Here is a 17,493-nt window from a genome sequence, read left to right as displayed (position 1 = left end):
ATTGATGCTTCAAAGGGGCGCGGGTCGGAGTAGTCACGCTTTCCTTAGGCTGGTAGCCACCCCGCGCGCGTATACTCATGACGTCACCGGATGGCGCAGAGTAAGGGCCCTCCTTTAGTGGGTAAATGGAGTTCACGGCGTAGACCGGGCAATTCCCGGGGCACGACTGCGCATGCGCACGGCTCTAGGTGAGGCGCAGCTTGTAGGACCTGACACCGGTTAGCGACCTTGCCATATGGCCAGAAATGTACAGAAATCAAGATGAGGATTTAGATTCGGTTAGGAAACAACATGTATTAGAGTTATGTTAAGGTTAGCCTCTCAAACTTGTTGACGATATTTGTATCTAATGTCCTGCTGATTTTTGTATAATTGTTGACCATGCAATTAAAACCTTTTTTAATTTCATATATTAATAAATACGGCCGGGGGACTAGCCCCCGCCTTCCAAAAAGTAAAGAAGTTTCATGTCCACGTTTCTGGGTGTTGGGTGCCGGATTGGGGGGGGGGGGCGGCAGCCAGTCGCTGACCATGTGAAAAGGGGGGGCCCTCGGCCCCCCCGCACGCATGGCGGCGCGGCGACCGCTTCCCCCCCTTCCCCCTTGTGTGCCTCTCGGTGGTGGGGGCGGGCCCTTGGGCGCGACCCACCACCGATTGGCCGGCGACCTCCCTGACCCGGATACCAGTGTAGAAGGTCCGGGTCAGGGGGGACGGGCTACTGGAGGGGTGGGGCGGGGGGCGTTGCCCCCCCGCCTGGCCCCTCAGGAATAAAGAGGCGGGGAGCGCCCAGGAGACCCCCTTGTCCCTGGACGCTCCCTCACAGCACGGTGTGCCCCGCGCTCGGGGCTTCTTTGTTTTCCCACCCACCATCCCTGGAACAAAAAGTCTTGTGGCTTCATTATCTCTGGTTGAGCGTAATTTTGCTAGTATACGATTAACATATTTTACATGCATAATAGAACTTGATCGGGTCGGTATATTTTGATGATGTGATTTGGTTTAGGAATTTTTTCCCCTTTTTTAGCAAACTGTGTGTGAAGTGCTTTTGCTTTGATGCCAAGTGTGTTTAGGCCTTTTTTCCCTTTGTAGCTTTACGTTGATGCTGTTATTTATTAGCCAGTGTAGCTGTCCTTTAGAATTTTTCCATAGGTCGTCGTATTTATTAGGTATGGGGCATGCGGTAAGGTCATGACCGGTGAGCACATATTTAAGGTCTGAGGGGGCGGGCATCATCCTATGGAGGTTCCCGCCCAGGGGGAGGGGCCTTTGGGCCACTCCTAGAACTCCAGGGGCAAAGTAATTGATGCTTCAAAGGGGCGCGGGTCGGAGTAGTCACGCTTTCCTTAGGCTGGTAGCCACCCCGCGCGCGTATACTCATGACGTCACCAGATGGCGCAGAGTAAGGGCCCTCCTTTAGTGGGTAAATGGAGTTCACGGCGTAGACCGGGCAATTCCCGGGGCACGACTGCGCATGCGCACAGCTCTAGGTGAGGCGCAGCTTGTAGGACCTGACACCGGTTAGCGACCTTGCCATATGGCCAGAAATGTACAGAAATCAAGATGAGGATGTTAGATTCGGTTAGGAAACAACATGTATTAGAGTTATGTTAAGGTTAGCCTCTCAAACTTGTTGACGATATTTGTATCTAATGTCCTGCTGATTTTTGTATAATTGTTGACCATGCAATTAAAACCTTTTTTAATTTCATATATTAATAAATACGGCCGGGGGACTAGTCCCCGCCTTCCAAAAAGTAAAGAAGTTTCATGTCCACGTTTCTGGGTGTTGGGTGCCGGATTGGGGGGGGGGGGCGGCAGCCAGTCGCTGACCATGAGCACTGTAAGTAAACCCCGCCTCGCTGCAAATAGCTGAAGTCCATGTCTTATCCTGCAGTACTGCTGTGAAAACTGCAGGTCCTGTTGCACCTGACGAATACCTAGTTCGGGACAAACTGTCAGGAACACTAGCTGATTTTAGGACAAGGCAACGCAGCGGGGTGCTTGAACTATGTAGGAACAAAGTTTTATTAGGAAAGGTGCAAAATATGAACAAGAGAATACCTGCATTCTTTGAGGGAAACCGGGCAGAAGCCGGTCGGAACAGGCTGTGAATGGGGAACAGGAAGTCTGCAGGGTAAACTATCAAGATATCACAAGTACAAACAGGAAGGTAAAAGCAGGGAAACTATCGGTAAAGTGTCATAATGTATAGTCTGTCTGCTCTTTGGAAGTGATTTCTCTGTGATGAGAAAAAGATCTTACAAGAAGGCGAGGAGCAGATTAATTTCGCAGAGTTCAGGGAGACACCCAGCAGATCCTATGGTTCTCTGTGCCAAAGGCACAAGCATTGCAATCTAACTGGCATCCTTGGAAGCAATGAAAACCAGGATTTAATAGAACCACACATGAAGAAAAAGGAGAACAGGCGAAGGATCGCAGAACTGGGCGCTAGAAAACCTGGACTGGAATAAGGATCAGGCACAGGACCGGAATACACAATACTGTGTATACTGAAATTCAGCACACGAACAGGAATATTCAGCCAGGACAGAAATATAGGAATACAGGACAAGGAATCTGCATATACAAGACCGGTCTGGATGTGTGGAATCAGAATCAGGGTCAAGGCAAACAAAGAGGCAGGATAAACAAGAAAGAGGCAACAGAGACAAATAACTAATCAGAACAGGAACTTAGACTCAGACAACAATGAAAACTGAAATCAAAGGCAAGCATGGAATATAGCTGGAGGATTGCACAGAGAGCAAGGAGACACAGCAGCAGAGTCAGTTGCGAGCTCCTCGAGGGAGTGCTGCGGGGCGGGGGAGGGGCAGGGTAGGGGGTAGTAAACTCCGGCATACGGCCAAACAGAGTTAAATACATAAATAAATAAAACTAATTACATTGCGCGCGTTGCACTGCTGATTGGGTTGCAGCGCGCGCAATGTAATTTGTTTTAATTATTTATTTATTTATGTACTTAACTCGTTTCGGCCAAATGCCGGAGTTTACTATCCCGCATCCTGCCCCTCCCCAGCCACACTCCCTTGAGGAGCCGCGACTGGTTGCGAGCCATTGCACTCTGGGGTTACCAGGCAGAAATAGCAGGAGCCCCAGAGGAGGAGGAGCACAGGGGCAGGGAGAGAGCCAGGTTCTAGGAATCGGGAATTACCAATGAAGAGAAGGCAGAACCGGGTCTTGGAAAGGGGAACACCAGGGAAACCAGCAGACACAGGAAAGGAAACAGGAAGGTCAGGAACGGAGTACATAGTGCCCACACCGTCATCCGCTCCTCCTTGCATATATACATTTGCCCATATAATGATTACACAGGACACATTGTTATGGGTAAAGAACTGCTGCAGGTTTATTTTCATACAACAAAAGTATGACGTTTTAGTGGGTTATCTTACGGGCAATCCAGCGCAGGCAGCCCCTCGCTGCCCCGCCCGCCATATAAGCCACCCGGCATGGTGGGTCGACGCCCGGACAGTGCAGCCTTTGCTGATCCCCTTCCAGATCACGTGATCATGTCTTATACTCCCGCCCCTTTCCGGGTGGAGCGTGGTAAGACACACCCCCGGTTGGTCAGGCCCCCCAACCGCCCGAAGGAATAACGGGGCACAATCGCGGTTTTCCCGGAACCTCCCTGTGGCTCCAGGTCTTTGGCTCAGGCACCCTTACTGTGCCAGGCAGAGATACCCTTACTGTACCGGTCTGCCGCAGAGGTACCCTTACTGTACCCATCTGCCTCCAGATCGCCCTGTAACTCCGCCACAGCTCTGAAGGAGGCTACCGTCGATGACAGAGCCCCCCACCTCTGAGTTCCCTACTTGCATCCCACAGCTTCAAGGGCATCCTGCACATCCAGGAGGAACATATCCATCCCGACTTTGCCACATTGACCAGACAACTTCATGGTTATGTTCAAATTATCCCTGGCGCCCCACACAATGGAGTCACAACAGGTCTGAAGGAATATTGCAAGGTGTCCCTCCTAAGACATTGCACTTTTCGTAAAGTGCCAACCTACAGATGGCCGGACCCTGTTGTCCACCTGTGACCCTGGATACCTCCACCAGTAATGGTGTCGCACTACCAAGTGGTGGGTCACATGTCTAGCTTTAGCCCTTTCATGTTGGATGCTGGGGACCCATCATTGTCCCTGCCAAAGCTGTTTCACCCACTTCGGCCCTATCAGCCCTAGCCCGTCCCTTAAGGACACCACACCGCCTACTCTCCCCCACTGCTTTGTGATGGGGATTTTGGGCCCAGCACCCTTTATCTCCTGTACAGGCTCCAGCTAGTGTGCGCGGCTGTCCCTGCCTGTGAGGTGCAGCAATGGCCATCTTCCCCTTGGGGACTATCCTGCCCTTCTGGCTCTAGCGCCGGTGTCATTATCTGAGTTGGGTTATCTTATGGGCGGTGGGCTTGAGCATCCATTTCTTGGTGCATGCCTGCAACCTTAATGTAATCATCTTAGTTGTGCAAGCCCCTGCCTGGCAGCAAGCTTGTTTAGGCCCTTGTTGAAATCACCTGCCTGTGCATGCCGGCCAAGCTATCCACCTAGGCGTCCTGTCCCTAGCTACAAGGCTTACCTCTCTAGGCATGTCACTAATTGTCCCCATCATGCGTTGAAGGCTCTTTTGAGATCTAACTAGACAATCTCCCTTCCAGTACCGTGCGGAGTAACTATTCCGTCCGTCACGTGACCAGTCACCCTGTTGGGCATTCGTCGGATCCCAGGCGGCCCTTTGACACGCGCCCTGTTCAGATGTAAAATCCAGTTGGGTCAACTTGGAACACTATTACTTTCTCACTATGCACTTTCGGGCATGTAAATACCGCTTAAGATCTCCCCACCCTAGAACCTGAATAACCACTAAATAAATCGACTCAGGCCGTACGCCTACTGGTGCACCTAGCCTAGTGCACTCCACTGTGTGTGAACCCTGCAGTTCGCATTAAGACTGTTGTTATTACCTGCCCCCGTCTAGACATGGAGCACACATCTTCAACCAGGCTAACTGTTTGCCTACTTCATGCTTCTTTAGTTGCCTAAATTACATAAGCTACCAAATAGCGCAAACTCCCCCGGGGATCAGAGTGCTTTACAATCACACCAGTCGCATTACAGAGGCGCACATGTTTAATTCTGAGCCTTTCGCCGAACTTTAACCTGGGTCTACAGGCTTCAGAGTCGGCCGCCCTAGCCGTTAAGCTACCCCCGAAGAGTCGATAGCTTTCTTGCCTAGCCAGCTGAGAGCTAATCGCCCCCACCCATGTCCGCCCAGGTCTCAATTGCCCTGTGTGACATTTCCATCTCTTCGATGCATTATGAGTGACCTTAAGGCTCAGATGACACTTTCTTGCTGGCAATAAAACAATGAGGATGTGGGAGACCCCTTACAGTAATTACTCACATTTGCCCGCGAGAACTCTAAGAAGACCATGGTTTGGGCAGCCCTTGTGAGATAACCCGATCTCGAAGTGTGCATGTGTGAGGCATACATATGTACGATATTTGGGAGACACACTGCCTGGTGGGTATGAGACTGACGTAGCTCAGATGGAGCAGGGTATAGCAAATATCCCCAGTCAGTCCGAAAAGCCTGTGAGCACCCCCTTAAGGCTTACCATCCTAGCCCGGAGCACGCCCTGGCAATTCCTGCTTCCGTTCCCACCTGTCCTTGTCAGAGTGGTGCCTGTGTACTTGATCTGATTGTCCGCTCCAAGGCGTGGTTTGACCATTATCAAGTGAAACCCGAGCGTTTCTGAAAGAGAGATCAAATCCATGAAAACAGCCCCTAACCAGCACTGACCGGTAAGCCTATTGCTAACTCGATCGCCAGGATCAGCCCATTACTTGCGCTCCAGTTGATGTAGAAAAGACTCATTTCAATACTACACATGGGATGCATGATGTGCCCAGACACACCATTTGTTTAAAAGACAACGCATTACAATCTGTCACAGGGGATGAAATATTTGCCCCCACTCTACCAATGCTAATCGAGCGAACACCCCAATTAATTTCTTAGTAAATCAACAAATAGCCCAGATTAATCAGTTGTTTTAAGGGAGAAAACAACCCATTATTGCACAGGAACTACCTTCTCTGCTCAGAATCACCAGTCGACTACCAATGTATTACTTACATTGGGCGTAACCTGCGCGCCCTCAAACAGGGACAGTAGTGACTCCTGGGGAGAACCTGGGTGCACCGACCCTAGCTCACTGCCTCCCCACTGTGCATGACCCTTATACCTGTTGATATTTCTGGTGGCCCCCCATGTGAGTTGGGCGGTTCTCGGGCGCGGTTCATGCATGTGAGACATAAAACATCTATTAGAAGCCCTACCCCCCTAATATACCACTACATATTCTCTGCAATGAGGCAGGGGCCCTCGATGCCCCCCATGTTACCAAGGCCAAGCCTGTTTGTCAGTTATGAGAACTAGCTTGCCCCGCTACATTCTCGGAGGAGTTGGGTGTGGCACGCGCTTGTGTACCAACCGAGGTAGTAGTGTAGTGTCGTGTGTTGAAAATAAGTAATTTATTCTGATGCTGAGCCTGATAATTACCATTGCACTTTGGTGTCTGTGATTTAGTATCTCATCTTAACTCGACCCCTTATCATTCTGCCCAGGAACCTTCCTCAACCCAGGCCTCCAAACTGACCTCCAAGTTCTCCTCCTTTAATGGCACTTCCAAATACAATTAATGCCCTTTCCATTATCTGCAGAAACCCTTTTTATTATAGCAAGTTCTATTCTCCATGACAATGGAAGTGTCTTCCCATAGTGTTCTTGTGGTTAGAGAGTCCGCCATTTACTGCAGTATTATCCTTCTACCTGTTTTTGTTACTCTTTTGTAACCTGTACATGTCACTTTTATCTTGAAACACAATGTTTGCTCCCTCTTACATCGTGTTTGCTTCTGGTACTTGCACAGGTGCCACCCCTACTTCGTAACGTGTGTTCGTGTGTATGACTGTCTGCCATGTATTGCAGTCTTATACCTCTACTTGTACTTTGTACTCTTTTGTAACTTGCACTCTTGTAAAGTTCTCCTCCTATAAAGACACTTCTAACTATAATACATGCCCTCTCTGTTATCTGACGGAAGACCTTTTAGAAACCTTGTCTATGGAAGTGTCTTCCCAGTGTGTACTTGTGGTTTGAGAGTCTGCCCTTTAGTGCCGTATTACACTTTCTCCTGTGCTTGGTACTCTTTTGCAACATGCACACGTCACCTTTCTCTTGTAACACACTGTTTGGCAGTATTTCACCTCTACTTGACTTTATACGCTTTTGAGCACGAGAGTGTGAATTGCCCAAAATCATTGGAAGTGAACGCGACCATGGCGCGACCCTCATAACGCACCAAAGTCATCAGCGCTAACTCAACCCGAAAGAAAGAAGCGCTTTCAAGCGCAGTTTATACATTACATATTCCGGCAGGTGCGAGTTACGCGTTTTGTCCGGAATCGTCTAATTGACGCGACCCTCGGGCTCGAACCCTGGTTGTAGCACCCAAGTCGGAAGCGTGGACTCCGCCCAGACGTAAGGGGCGCTTAAATGCGCAGTAATTTATCACCCATACCAGGCACACGCACGGTCAGTGAGTTGCCCCAAAATCACTGCATGTGAACGCGGCCCTGGGGCAAGACACCAATAGTTATCCAGCGCGAACTCAACCCAACAGTATACCTGAATAGTTTATCAATAACCATGATCACCTTGTGACATTGAAAAGGAGGGCTGTATTATAAAATTAACTGCTTCCATCTGTGTTTTGTTCTTAAAATTACCACAGAGGTTGCCGAATCCGGTATCAGAGTGCTTATGTAGCACCAGTTATGTTACATGAAGACTTTCTCCTCTCCTTAGGCCCGGTGAAATTAAGTGATATGCCCAGAAGCACAGATGTTTCGCGTCATTACCGAGACTCGAAACCAGATCCCCAGGTCCAAGGTAACAGCGTCAAACACGAATTATAGACCCCACATGTAAGAAAAGTGTGCGAAATTGAATCTATTACCGGACATCATATTTGGATCTACATACGTGTTGGTATCTTGTGATGTTAAAGGGGCATACATAGCTTCATTCACACCTATAGATAGCTCTATTCTGTTGGGATAAACTCCTGTTAGCCAGGTTATGTACCATCTGGCAGATAGCCAGCAGATGGCGATGGGTAGATGCCAAAGTTAGTGAATTTACACTTGTCCGTGGCCATGAACATTTTGTTTTAGCTATTCTGGGTAGTTTTTTTTTTGTTCTTTTTTTTTTTTTTTAGGCTTTGGCCATGTGAGTAAAGCCATCTTTTGGCTCAGTCTTTCTATTGCAATATAAAGTCGAAATAGAAAGACCCGGTACATTTTACACCCACAGGAGGTGCAGAGCCATGAGTAACTGTGGGCAAATACCACAGGTATTGCGTCCGCTGTATTGTAAATGCATTATAGCGGGGCCACTGTAACATGCGGCAGGAAATGATCCAAATTATGCAGCAGGGTTGAGTGATGGTGTGGCAGAAAAGGCAAATTGTACGGCGTAATGTGCCACATTTTTAGATCGTTTTACTGCATTGTGTTTTTTCCATTTTACACTCGTTAACACTGTCTGGGCACAAGTTGCACCGTATCACCATCACTTCACATACCAACATAGCATTAAGCAACAAACTGTGGCCAGTCAACTTTGCAAATGGCCTTTCACTGTGCCAGAACACGTGTGGCTGCGATTTTAGAAACTTTCGAACCGTTTGAGCTAGAAGTAAAACATGTTTGGGTCCAAAATCTGCAGACTATACCGCAGATAATGGATTATGTGGAAAATGCGTCCGATGTATAAATATGCAAAAAACACAGTGACCGCACAATCGCATAATTCATGTGGCCCTGATTATAGCCTATGGCACTTGTAAAGACCAATGGGATATTAGTATTGTGACGGAATAGTAACCAGTCTGCCGAACTGTGAGTAAGGCCCTGTTTTTCGGCCCAGTCCCTGCAGCCATCTAGGTTTCCAGCAACAAATCACACCCTAGACGATGATGCACGAAAATGCTAGCGGAAGCAAAAGTGACATCATGCACCCTTTGACCCGCATAGCCATGATAGATTGACGCCATGAACGGTCATCGGTTCCACGACAGCGTCCAATTTGGAAGCGTGGCTCTCAACCCCATATTTACCTTCTCTTATTGTTGCATTTTTATATATACTTGACAAAGGCGCAGTGACGGAGCCCTGTACAACAGAACCAGATTACGTTACTCATATATGTTTCTTAGGCCTAGAGAGGAGAAGTGATTCGCGGCGTGGCGTGGTTGCCAGTGCCCGGGGCAGACCGTTTGCACTTCCCTTCCACCAGTCCAGTATTACGACTCTTACCCCCAAGCCCATCTGTTCGATTTTAAGAAAATTTTAAATTGTTGCTCCCCTAAAATTTCTGCCCCCTGGGCAACCGCCCCTGTGGTCCCGCCCACGCTACGCCACTGAGGACCTGATTCGAACATGGCTTCCCAGTTCCATATTGTTGGCAGCTTCCGCCATGCATTCTTTCAGACCCAGACACAAAAGCAGCGCCAGGTAGCCTGGGGAAGACCTTGTTACCCCCAAAATACAGTATAATCTCAACTTTGTTTATCAAAAAGTGGTCCCATTTTTTATCTTCTGTCGTGAAAACTCGTTGCCACGCAGCAGTGTTTGATCGTGTTTTTTCATTTGCATAGCGTGCACTATCCCTCAAAGGTAACCAGCTCATGTCTGGCATTTTGTAGGATAATTCTACCCCGCCCCTGGTTTTGCGCTCGTGATTAGCGGGAGCCGGCTCATTACGGCAGAGAGGACTGAACGACCGACGGCCCTTATACGGCTGGCTGCGGATGAGATTAGCCAGACATTATCAGAACATAATTATGGATGTGAGTGATAACATTAGACCAAATCCCATTATGTGGAGATGCGCCGCCATTTGCGCTCCCGGGCCTGGCATGTGCGGGCCTGGGTGTGTCGGAGTGGCGTCGCGGGGGGGGCAGCAGGCCTCATCCTTCCAGGGGGCCTCGGAGGTCATTATCCTCAAATATAGGGCAGAAGTTTGGAAGGGAGAAGCTGGGAAAGAGAGCCTGGACTTTAGACACCATTCGCCGGAAGAAACAAGCATTGGGAAAGGCAATAGGATTCGCATTTAATCGAACCCGCAGGAGAATGTGGGGGAGGGGGGGCGCACGAGGCTGGATCCAAATTCCCGCACCCCGCGATATGCCTGTAACATTAATCCCCGCCTAGCGAAACTCATCGGCTGGCCGCCAATTGGTCGGCAGATGGGCACGAGTGGGGCAAATTCACAGGCTCGCAACTGGGCTTTCAGCAGCCCGGCACGCCTGAACCAGCCTCAGCGGCCCGCAGCCAAGCGAGGGGAACAAGGGCCATCTGGCTGCGGGCTCCATGAGCATCGAGCCTGCCTATCCCCATCCTCAGTGGCCCGCAGCTAAGCGGGCCGCCCGGCCCCGCTGCGACCCCCAGAAAGGGGGGAGCGGGCACGAGGGGGGATCTCGGGCGCATCATCTGTCTTGCCTGCCACCAGCCTCAGCGGCCCGCAGCTAAGCGGGCCGCCCGGCCCAGCTGCAACCCCCGAAGGGAGGGAGCGGGCAGGAGGGGGGCTTTGATGTAGGCAGTGTTGCCAGATTTTTTCAGAACTTTCAAGCCCAAAAGCAACGAAACGGTAGCCCAAAGTAGCAAAAAGTAGCCCAATTTTGCCACTCCATTAACTTACGTGTAGCCTGACTACAATATTCACAAATATACTTCTATTTCAAGGATTATATGTTTACCTCCCACATTAATCAGATAACTTACATTTTGTACACTGAAATCAAAGTTGGTCTGTCAGGAAACTGTCACTCACTTGATATCGCATAGTCTGGAGCAAGCCGGCCCAAAATATTCTGGGTTCAATTTGGGGGACTGCAAGTGCGGAAACGTTCTTCTTGGGAAAGGTGCTCTTCAGCTTGCATACTCACGTCAGGCCCCCCAGAATAACGGCAATATAGTTGTTTGAATTCTCCCAAAGCAATGCTGAACATCTCTTTACATACGCAAATTATGTATGTTTCGTACTTTTTGGTACTCATCAGAAGAGAGCAGTTCGAGGCATGGGGTGCACGGCTTGCTGCTTGATGTTCCCATGAGCTGATACCTGATAAAGTGCAAGTGCATTTTGCAGACTCACACAAGCGCCGTCTCCTGTTTTTTGCCAAAGAGTTCTTCTGGGCCAGGCACTGGCAGGATAAGCAGCAGCCCATAGTCTGGCAGTGGCATGGTGAAGGCTAGCAGCATCTCAGTCTGTGGTTCTGCCAAGATTAACAGCATCCTTCGGGGTCTGGCAGTGGCAGGTTGAGGTGTGGAAAATGCTTCTGACAGTGCAGAATGTAGCAGCACCATTCAGGGTTTGGCAGTGGCAGGTTGAGGTGGGTATCATTGTTCTGACTGGTTCAGGTGCACAAACTTCTTCTTCTGGGCCAGGCACTGCCAAGATTAGCAGCAGCCCATAGTCTGGCAGTGGCATGGTGAAGGCTAGCAGCATCACAGAGTCTGGCAGTGCCAGGTTGAGGTGTGGAAAATGCTTCAGGCAGTGCAGAATGTAGCAGCATCCTCCAGAGTGTGGCAGTGGCAGGTTGAGGTGGGCAAAATTGTTCTGACTGGTAAAGGTGCACAAACGTCTTCTTCTGGGCCATGAACTGCCACGATTAGTAGCATCCCATAGTCTGGCAGTGGTACTGCCAAGATTAGCAGCATCCTTCTGGGTCTGGCAGTGGCACTGCCAAAAATAGCAGCATCCTACAGGGACTGGCAGTGGCAGGGTGAGGTGTGGAAAATGCTCCAGGCAGTGCAGAATGTAGCAGCATCCTTCAGGGTTTGGCAGTGGCAGGTTGAGGTGGGCAAAATTGTTCTGACTGGTTAAAGTGCACAAACTTCTTCTTCTGGGCCAGGCACTGCCAAGATTACCAGCATCATAGAGTCTGGCAGTGGCACTGCCAAGAATAGCAGCATGTTAAGACAGTAAAACAATTAATTGTAGATACAGCTGTTGAACTTTGCTAGCAGTTCCGGCGAGGGATTGAACGAAGATGAATTAAGACCATTGCGCTTTAGTCCAAATTTTATGTTGACTATTTTTGATAGCAGTTTCAGACCCATTCGGTTACGGTTCTCATTTTTAAGCAGGGTCATTTGTGAGAACACTCGTTCCACTTGTGCATTTGATATGGGTAGGGTCAGAAGTTTAATGGCGCCCATGGCCAACTCCTGAAACCGATGATTCCCAGCTGCATCTCTATAATTCAATACTTCAATCCAGAAGGATTCCATGCCTGAAGAGGTATTGAATGAACATGAAGTCACTGTTCGCCACTTCGTTTCTAATATGTGTGTTGGGTCTGCAAAACACTCTTTTGGCAAGTCAGTAACCAGAGGTTTAGAATCTGAAAGCACATTTTGGGGCTTCAGAAGCTCCAAATGTCTTAGGAGGCTCAGCGAATCTGGCAAGCGCATCTGATACTCTGCTGCCAGAACTTTAACAAAGTCTGTGCACCGTTTTTCTATGCAGTCCTTGGCAGCATCAGGCAGTTTGCTTTCTTGGAGCTTTTTACGGACGTCAAGGCCAAGGTCAGCATCCTCCTGCCCAAGATAAATGGCACTACTTTGAAGATCCAAATTACACAATTGCTTCTCACTATTGGTACTGAAGACACTGGGCTTTACAATTCTTCTCATAGTGGACCTATATAAAGTTTGCAAATCCCGGAATATGTGGAGGACATCACCAGATTCAAGCTGAAATGCTTTGTTCACTACCTTAATTTCTAGCAACATAGGTTTGAGGAAAATAAGATAGAGATAATTTGTCTCGTCATTGTACATTTCTTGCAGCATTCTAGCTGCATAGCAATGTTCTACGTATGATGCGTTGCAAAAGTGCAGCTTTAGAGCATTATACTGCTCCAGAAAACGCTCCACACAATCCGCCATGATAAGCCACGGCGTTTCACATGGCGAAATAAGCTTCAATGGCATTCCTCCATCCAGAGTTTGATATAAATCTCTGTAGACTGCCTGGCGCTTTGGAGAATGTGCAAACCAGTTGTAGGTTTCTCTCACCATGAACTCCACATTGCTGGGCAAACTCTGCATTGCTTTTCTAGCAACAATGTCGAGCGAGTGGCAGATGCACAGTACAAGCTGCAAAGTAGGCTGCTTTTCTCTCAACAAAGTGTATGTGGAGTGGTTTTTGCCACACATGACACTTGCGCCATCTGTACCTACCCCTACCATATTTTCAATTGGAAGCCTGCTGTCCTTGAGGAACTCCAGAAGTGCATTTGCAATGTCTTGTGCACATGCCTCTTGCAGTTCTATCATCCCAAGGTAACTACTCACAATTCTGCTACTTTTCTTACTGAAGGATTTTACACAGATGCACAGTAGTTTCTTTACAGAAATGTCAGTGGATTCATTAATGATCAAAGAATACGGAGAACTGCCCATATCTTGAAGGAGCTCCCCTTTGAAATAGGGGCCTAAAAGTCTATTTATTAAAGCTGTGCACTTTGTCCCGTGCATACGGAAAGGAGGAACTTCTTCACTTAAAATTTCTCCCAGTCTGTCAATGCTGTTGATTGATGTGCTACATGCAGTTTGCACAGCAATCCTAAGCTCTCTCCTTTTCCAGTCATTTGATAACTGACAAACTGGTTGTGCAAAAGATGCCATGGTTAGGCTAGGTGTGTCCATGCGCGCACGATGTCTAGCTGTGGATGCATGCAGCTTTAAATCATGGTAGTGGGCCCGCAGCTGTAAGTGACAGTATTTACAGTTTGCCTTTGCCTTATCTGTTTTTACAGGGGCAATCCACTTTGTTAGTTCGGGGTCAGACTTCCATTCCTTTCTGTACACTTTCTTGTACTTTGACCACTTGCCCATTTTGAAAGTTAGTTTGTAGCTTCTTGGGACCTGGTAGAGGACTGTACAATCTCTGCTGTGTGGTAGGGCAAGTATCTGCAATTGGAAGAGATAGAATATCCATCAACATCCCTGGTTCGATAAAGTTAGCCAAAAACCATATCATCACTTGGTCCTGCATTGATCACCCAAAAAACCCACACAAAAGGACAAAGTCAAATCATAATTGAACCTTAAAACGCATTGCACACGTCACCCATGGTCAACGTACTAGCCATCTCCTTAGCATTGTAACTCAGTTTATCACTCATCCCAATATGCAATGCAAAGTAACCTTCAACATATCTCCACCTGTGTTTGCCCCTGTAAATATTTGGTCATAGGCTGGACCACTGGGATTGTGAGACTGCGAGACAGAGGCATTTTTCCACATAATTATAGATTTGACACATTCGGCGCAAATCGATCTGCTGCATAATCGGCAGATATTACCAAAATAAATTGTTTCCACCTGAAATGGATCAAAAGTTAACAAAAACAGAGACAGCTGTTGCCACGCAGTTGCAGCCCCATGCGATGGTTGAATCGTCAGATTTCTGTTGCTTACTGCTAGCTTTGGGTGTTAAACTGGTACTACTGGAGGTGCACATACCCAGATAGTGTTAACAATGCAAAGATGACAATATGGCACATCATGTGATTCATCCGCTTAGCTGGTTACTGCAAGGGGCTGCCCATATGAAATTTGTGTATAATTGTGTTCCTGAGCTGGCATGGTTGGAGAGATCTGTGGGGTGGTCATTTTCAACATCAGCCCATATTGGAGCCTTTTTGTGAATTGTCAAGAACACATTCTTTAGGGAATTTGCAGGCTATAGTGCCCAGCCCTGTTGCAAGCAGTCTAGGGAAAATAGGACATGCAGTAGATTTGCACAATCATGATACAAAAATGTACATACTTTCTTGCACGTGCATAATTTGCCACCTGCGTGTGAGTGTATATATATATATATATATATATATATATATATATATATATATATATGTGTCATTGAAACCTGTCAGGTGTGGGGTAAAAGCCCTGGCATTGAACACTGCGCTTCTACCCACTGGGGTTGAATAATTTTTTAGTATTTTGGGGGAGCGAGCCACACATCCACATGGAAAAAACTACGAACACCATGAGGCATTGCAAATGCCACTCCCACATGAGCAGGTGTTCCTAATTGAAATAGCAACGTGAGGCTCACTTCCCAGTTCGTGCCACTGATGAAAGGAAGGTATTTCCTGAAACGCGTCTGGCAGAGCACTTTATTTTAGAAGCCGGATGTACTGTGTGGGACTGCTTGCAAGATTTCGAATGGATAATAAAAGGACTGTTACTTAAGCTACCTGTGGCCTTTCTCAACTGTGCTTCCTGACCGTGATGAATTTTTTGGGGCTTGCACGCCTAACGAGGAAGGCTCACCGTGTCCAAGCGGGTCTGCTTAGGCTGGATGTTCGAGTCTGAGAATGCCAGAAGGAAGCAGTTTGCAGGCTGCAATTCAGGACTGGAGCCTGCAAAAGTCCACATTTGAAAACTGTAAAGCAGGGCAGCCCTGGCATTGAACACTGCGCTTCTACCCACTGGGGTTGAATAATTTTTTAGTATTTTGGGGGAGCGAGCCACACATCCACATGGAAAAAACTACGAACACCATGAGGCATTGCAAATGCCACTCCCACATGAGCAGGTGTTCCTAATTGAAATAGCAACGTGAGGCTCACTTCCCAGTTCGTGCCACTGATGAAAGGAAGGTATTTCCTGAAACGCGTCTGGCAGAGCACTTTATTTTAGAAGGCGGATGTACTGTGTGGGACTGCTTGCAAGATTTCGAATGGATAATAAAAGGACTGTTACTTAAGCTACCTGTGGCCTTTCTCAACTGTGCTTCCTGACCGTGATGAATTTTTTGGGGCTTGCACGCCTAACGAGGAAGGCTCACCGTGTCCAAGCGGGTCTGCTTAGGCTGGATGTTCGAGTCTGAGAATGCCAGAAGGAAGCAGTTTGCAGGCTGCAATTCAGGACTGGAGCCTGCAAAAGTCCACATTTGAAAACTGTAAAGCAGGGCAGCCCTGGCATTGAACACTGCGCTTCTACCCACTGGGGTTGAATAATTTTTTAGTATTTTGGGGGAGCGAGCCACACATCCACATGGAAAAAACTACGAACACCATGAGGCATTGCAAATGCCACTCCCACATGAGCAGGTGTTCCTAATTGAAATAGCAACGTGAGGCTCACTTCCCAGTTCGTGCCACTGATGAAAGGAAGGTATTTCCTGAAACGCGTCTGGCAGAGCACTTTATTTTAGAAGCCGGATGTACTGTGTGGGACTGCTTGCAAGATTTCGAATGGATAATAAAAGGACTGTTACTTAAGCTACCTGTGGCCTTTCTCAACTGTGCTTCCTGACCGTGATGAATTTTTTGGGGCTTGCACGCCTAACGAGGAAGGCTCACCGTGTCCAAGCGGGTCTGCTTAGGCTGGATGTTCGAGTCTGAGAATGCCAGAAGGAAGCAGTTTGCAGGCTGCAATTCAGGACTGGAGCCTGCAAAAGTCCACATTTGAAAACTGTAAAGCAGGGCAGCCCTGGCATTGAACACTGCGCTTCTACCCACTGGGGTTGAATAATTTTTTAGTATTTTGGGGGAGCGAGCCACACATCCACATGGAAAAAACTACGAACACCATGAGGCATTGCAAATGCCACTCCCACATGAGCAGGTGTTCCTAATTGAAATAGCAACGTGAGGCTCACTTCCCAGTTCGTGCCACTGATGAAAGGAAGGTATTTCCTGAAACGCGTCTGGCAGAGCACTTTATTTTAGAAGCCGGATGTACTGTGTGGGACTGCTTGCAAGATTTCGAATGGATAATAAAAGGACTGTTACTTAAGCTACCTGTGGCCTTTCTCAACTGTGCTTCCTGACCGTGATGAATTTTTTGGGGCTTGCACGCCTAACGAGGAAGGCTCACCGTGTCCAAGCGGGTCTGCTTAGGCTGGATGTTCGAGTCTGAGAATGCCAGAAGGAAGCAGTTTGCAGGCTGCAATTCAGGACTGGAGCCTGCAAAAGTCCACATTTGAAAACTGTAAAGCAGGGCAGCCCTGGCATTGAACACTGCGCTTCTACCCACTGGGGTTGAATAATTTTTTAGTATTTTGGGGGAGCGAGCCACACATCCACATGGAAAAAACTACGAACACCATGAGGCATTGCAAATGCCACTCCCACATGAGCAGGTGTTCCTAATTGAAATAGCAACGTGAGGCTCACTTCCCAGTTCGTGCCACTGATGAAAGGAAGGTATTTCCTGAAACGCGTCTGGCAGAGCACTTTATTTTAGAAGCCGGATGTACTGTGTGGGACTGCTTGCAAGATTTCGAATGGATAATAAAAGGACTGTTACTTAAGCTACCTGTGGCCTTTCTCAACTGTGCTTCCTGACCGTGATGAATTTTTTGGGGCTTGCACGCCTA

At 48.2% G+C, this 17,493-nt stretch overlaps 2 protein-coding genes across 2 annotated transcripts in view; both read right to left on the bottom strand.

The window, feature by feature from the left end:
• LOC144753631 (uncharacterized) overlaps window positions 1-17,493 on the bottom strand; it is a 463,125-nt gene that overhangs the window by 305,284 nt on the left and 140,348 nt on the right. The gene's annotated exons all lie outside the window — the stretch shown is intronic.
• Window positions 12,083-13,993, bottom strand: LOC144756490 (uncharacterized). Its single transcript, XM_078646299.1, has one exon. The coding sequence runs from the start codon at window positions 13,991-13,993 to the stop codon at window positions 12,083-12,085; it is 1,911 nt and encodes a 636-aa protein (XP_078502425.1).

This window comes from Lissotriton helveticus, chromosome 5_1, assembly GCF_964261635.1.
Source record: "Lissotriton helveticus chromosome 5_1, aLisHel1.1, whole genome shotgun sequence".
Classification (NCBI taxonomy): Eukaryota; Metazoa; Chordata; class Amphibia; order Caudata; family Salamandridae; genus Lissotriton; species Lissotriton helveticus.
Note: the sequence above shows the minus strand (reverse complement) of the source record. Positions and strands in the feature narration are given on the sequence as shown.